Source organism: Nycticebus coucang, chromosome 11 (genome assembly GCF_027406575.1).
Source record: "Nycticebus coucang isolate mNycCou1 chromosome 11, mNycCou1.pri, whole genome shotgun sequence".
Taxonomy (NCBI): domain Eukaryota; kingdom Metazoa; phylum Chordata; class Mammalia; order Primates; family Lorisidae; genus Nycticebus; species Nycticebus coucang.
Window position 1 is genome coordinate 114,607,395 of NC_069790.1, and position 4,713 is coordinate 114,612,107.

General features: G+C 38.8%; 1 protein-coding gene across 1 annotated transcript; it reads left to right on the forward strand.

The window, feature by feature from the left end:
• Window positions 1-246: 246 nt before the first annotated feature.
• Window positions 247-1,326, forward strand: LOC128560175 (olfactory receptor-like protein OLF3). Its single transcript, XM_053553732.1, has one exon. It carries the CDS (start codon window positions 285-287, stop codon window positions 1,239-1,241), a length of 957 nt encoding a protein of 318 aa, XP_053409707.1. The 5' UTR covers window positions 247-284; the 3' UTR covers window positions 1,242-1,326.
• Window positions 1,327-4,713: the final 3,387 nt, after the last annotated feature.

Genomic DNA, 4,713 nt, shown 5'->3' on the forward strand with positions numbered 1-4,713 from the left:
GAACTTCTAAAATTACATTGCCTTGTCTCCAGATTCTAACTGACCTCCCTGACACCAAATTGTGTCTCATAAAAGCAACAGATTGTGTCTCTGATGCAATGTAGATATAATATAATGCATATTGGAAACAAGGATATCATCTTGGTCAATAAATGATCTGAAGGTCTTGCCTAAGGCTCACTGGCATACACAGTGTGTGTTTACAAAAGTAGTTCTTACAGTTATTCATTAGATTCTGTTTTTTGCTGACTCTCTCTGCAGATTAATAATCCTCGTGTTTTTTAATGGGAACAGATAACCAGACACAGGTGAGAGAATATATTCTCCTTGGCCTGTCCAGTGATCGGGACATTCAGGTCACCCTCTTTGTCCTGTTCTTGGTCATGTACCTGGTGACAGTGCTGGGGAACTTTCTCATTGTTCTTCTGACCAGACTTGACAGCCGACTCCACACTCCCATGTATTTCTTTCTCACCAACCTCTCCCTTGTTGATGTCTCCTATGCCACAAGCATCGTGCCTCAGATGCTGGTGCATTTTCTAGCAAAACAGAAAGTCATCCCGCTCCTGAGCTGTGCAGCCCAGTTATTTTTCTCCCTGGCATTGGGTGGGATTGAGTTTGTTCTCCTGGCAGTGATGGCCTATGATCGCTATGTGGCCGTGTGTGACCCCTTGCGATACTCAGCCATCATGAGTGGAGGGCTGTGTACTAGGTTGGCCATCACATCCTGGGTCAGTGGCTCCATCAACTCTCTCATGCAGACTGGCATCACCTTTCAGCTGCCCACGTGCAGTAACAAGATTATTGATCACATATCCTGTGAACTGCTAGCTGTGGTCAGGCTGGCTTGTGTGGACACCTCCTCCAACGAGGTCGCCATCATGGTCTCCAGCATTGTGCTTCTGATGACACCCTTCTGCCTGGTTCTTTTGTCCTACATCCGGATCATCTCCACCATCCTAAAGATCCAGTCCACAGAGGGAAGGAAAAAGGCCTTCCACACATGTGCCTCTCACCTCACGGTGGTTGCCCTGTGCTATGGCATGGCCATTTTCATTTATATCCAGCCCCACTCCAGTCCCTCCGTCCTTCAGGAGAAGCTGATCTCTCTCTTCTATGCCATTTTGACACCCATGTTGAACCCCATGATTTACAGTCTAAGGAATAAGGAGGTGAAGGGGGCCTGGCAGAAACTATTAGGGAAATTCTCTGGGTTAACATCCAAACTGGCAGCTTCATGACTCATGAACATCATGTAGAAGAAAAGAGCTTTGCTTCAGTGTTCTCCACTCAACTCAGATGTGACAGGCTGAACTGCATCACCCTGGCAACCAGGAAAGAGACGGCTGCCAGCTGGTGCTGATGTGTGGGGAGCCTGAGTGGTTGTGTTGGGGTTTGGGGGTTGGGGTATTTTTATGTCACAGCAGCACGTTCAGTGGAGTTCAGCACGGTAAATGAAGTTCCCCCACTTACTGAATCTACATTCTTATGGCCTGAAGATAATTGAACAAAGAGGTACTACTTATCATTTTGATTTGTCTCATTGTTTATAGTCATGGACCTATTCATTCTCCTTTGCTAGGACTACTGGTTCTTATACATCTGCAGTTTGAAAAAGGTATGCTGTTTCCATTGGGGAAAAAATGCATTTTAATGTTTGAAGACTCACTGAAAATATCATGTGTTGTGTGAAGCCTCAGGCATAATCATAAGAGTCGACACTCTGACAAGAGTATTGTCAAGGCCAATTAAGACATTTTCATGAGAGACCCACTCAATGTGGACATGATGTCTTTCTCTGTGCATTGGATTTAATTCATTGGAGTAACAACAACTAAAGGATTTTTTTTATCTTGATAGGCTTATAATTAATGGATACTTGTACTCAAGATTATTATTGGTCAGGAAAAAGTTAAGTTTCATGGACTTCTTGGCAGTATTCAAACAGCGTGAGAGGAATTTTATGTTATCATTTAAAATGTTAAAATTGTCCATTCTCTACAAAATCCCCACACTCTGTCCTCTGGATCATTAGAAATAAAATAAGCCCATACATTATGAGATAATATATGAAATATCAAAGAGTTAGTTAATCTAAGAAAGGGCAGACTCCCCAGCCAAAGCCAATGAAAGCTGAGATAATTTTATTGTGGATTTTGGAGCATCTGCATAGGTCAGCCATCAGACCTAAAATACCCCCACCCCCAAACCCCAACACAACCAATCATTAAGGTCTTCTCTTGTCTCTCCTCACACACATAGTGAACCTTTGCACTAGCTTGTCTGAGAGTGAACTTCACTATGAAGAAAAGCTAAACAATACAACATAAGGAAGAGAAGTAACTGAACAAGTGATAAGGAAGGGGAAAGATGTGAAAGAATATGGTAACAGCTAGTCTTCTCCCTTACTTGGAGGTGTTTAAGTCTTTTTTTCCTTTAGTCTTTTCTTTAAGTCAGTTGATCTGCAGTTCTTGTGATAGTCAACACAATATCATAGGACCTGAGGGTTCAAGCAGAGTTGAAGATGCATATAATCTACAGTCCATTTGACATTTGACTTTTACCTTAATAATAATGTAATTCTAAATTTTTCAAGATAGGGAGGCATCTCAAAATATTAATGCTAGCAAACTAACTTTGTATTGGTGTTAGTTTGAACATTATGAATTGGAGGTTCTTACTATGAACCTACTTGTTCACACTTACTATGTGTCAGTGTCTGTGAATGGTTGTGGGACACAACAGTTAATTTTGTACAGTCCTGAAAAGAATATGCTCACATAGTAGGGATGACGGACGATGAAGCAATTCCCCTGTGTTCTGATCAGTGTTATGTGAGAGTAACCTCATGGCAGGTGATTGTAGGAGGCTTCCTTTGGAAGGTCCCTTAGGTTGAGGCCAGAAATGTAAGAACAAGTTATCCAGATGACGAGTAACCTAAATAAGAAAAGACTTGCACAAAGTTGTAGAGATAAAAGCAAGCATGAGAGTCCAAGAAATGTTGGAAGCTCAATTTCAGGGCAGTGTGAGGAAGTACATAGTAAATATAAAGCAAGTAGGTAGATATAGTCTGGTCTAGGGGGACACTGAATGTTAAATTATCTTTCTCCTTTATCCTGATAGGAGCCAGTAAAGATTTTTTAGTAGGATTATCACTTGAGAATATTTATATTTTGAAATGTGACTCTGGCATGAGATAATGGAAGAAAAGATTAAAGGCTAGAAGACAAGCTAGGCTGCTACTCCAGTATGGTTGTCAGAACACTGGAGCGGTCTAGATTAAGATAGGAGCAATGGGGAAAAGAAAAGTAAAGTCATGTTATTTTAAAGAGATTGCAGATAAAACTCTTCATCTCCCAGATTGGAATTTCCATGTGAATTTCATTCCTCTTCTAAAATGTTATAATCCTATCTGAATATTCTGTCTACTAAATTGGAAAATTTATCACCATAAACACACCCTATATAAAATTATATGGGAAAGATAAGAAGGAAATTAGCCAAAAATACAAATATGCATGTGATAGGTTGAGGAGGAAAATATGTGATGAGGTAATATAGTATATCCTCATTTTTGTGAGTGTTTTCTTGTGACATTTCTCCATCAACTATCTCATGATCTTTTGCCCCCAAACAGTATCTTAGCAGGTTTGGGTTCTTTGCCTGAGAGGTTATCTGAATCTTCCTTCCCTGGAAGCAGAAATACTGCATGTGCATTAGGTGGGTAGAAATAGTTAGAAATAGTTGCATATTCCATCTATTAAATTTCTATTTTTATCTTTTTACAAGCTGAATTTTCTCAGTGAATTAAATTCTCTGTGAATTCAATTAACTGGATCACCTTGACGCTACAGGCATTTCTAATTCAAAGCTTCTTACAAAGACATTCCCAATAAAAGGAGGTATTGTTGATAAAGGGGAAAAATAAGACCATATGCTGCACCTTGTTATTTATTTTACCATTAAATAGAAAGTTTTCAAAAGTTAGACACTGAAAAGTATCTGAAAACAACATCTTGTTCAGTAGTTGATAACAAAAAAATTACTGAAGTTTTTTTCTTTTAAAAAACATGTAATACATATAAAAATTAGTTTGTTAAAATAAGAATCTAGATAAGACTCATGTGTTACAATTGTATGTTACATCTCTAGAGATCATTTTAATTTATAGGTTCACCTTCAATACTCCTTTTATATCATTGCAGTTTTTTAAAGAATAAAACTGCATTGTTTACTCAGGTTGAATTTTCTGTGCAGTCTGGATTTTTGAATGACAAACCTAAATTGTAATTTTACATATTATTTCAACTCTTTGTCTACTATTAACTCTAGAGGTTTGATCAGATTTTTTACCTTTTTCTGACAATAGTATTTTATAGATGTTTGCATATACTTCTGGCAAGAGATAAACAATGTTTTGGGGATTTTTTCTCCCTAGTGATTATTACAGTATTATATTTTCTAGATCAGGATTTCTCAGCAGTGACAAATGTCTACTGAAATTTTGGACTGAATAGTTCTTCATCCTGTGCATTATAGGGAATTTAGCAACATGCCTGATATCTACCTACAAAGTGGTGGTAGCACTCCCTGCCCACCAGGCATCACCAGAACTGCTCCTGACAGAGAACAGCTGACCCAGCTCCATTAATTTATTAGGGGTTTCAAGGTACTGAGAGCCTATAACCCCTTTCTCTTAATCATCTGGAACAC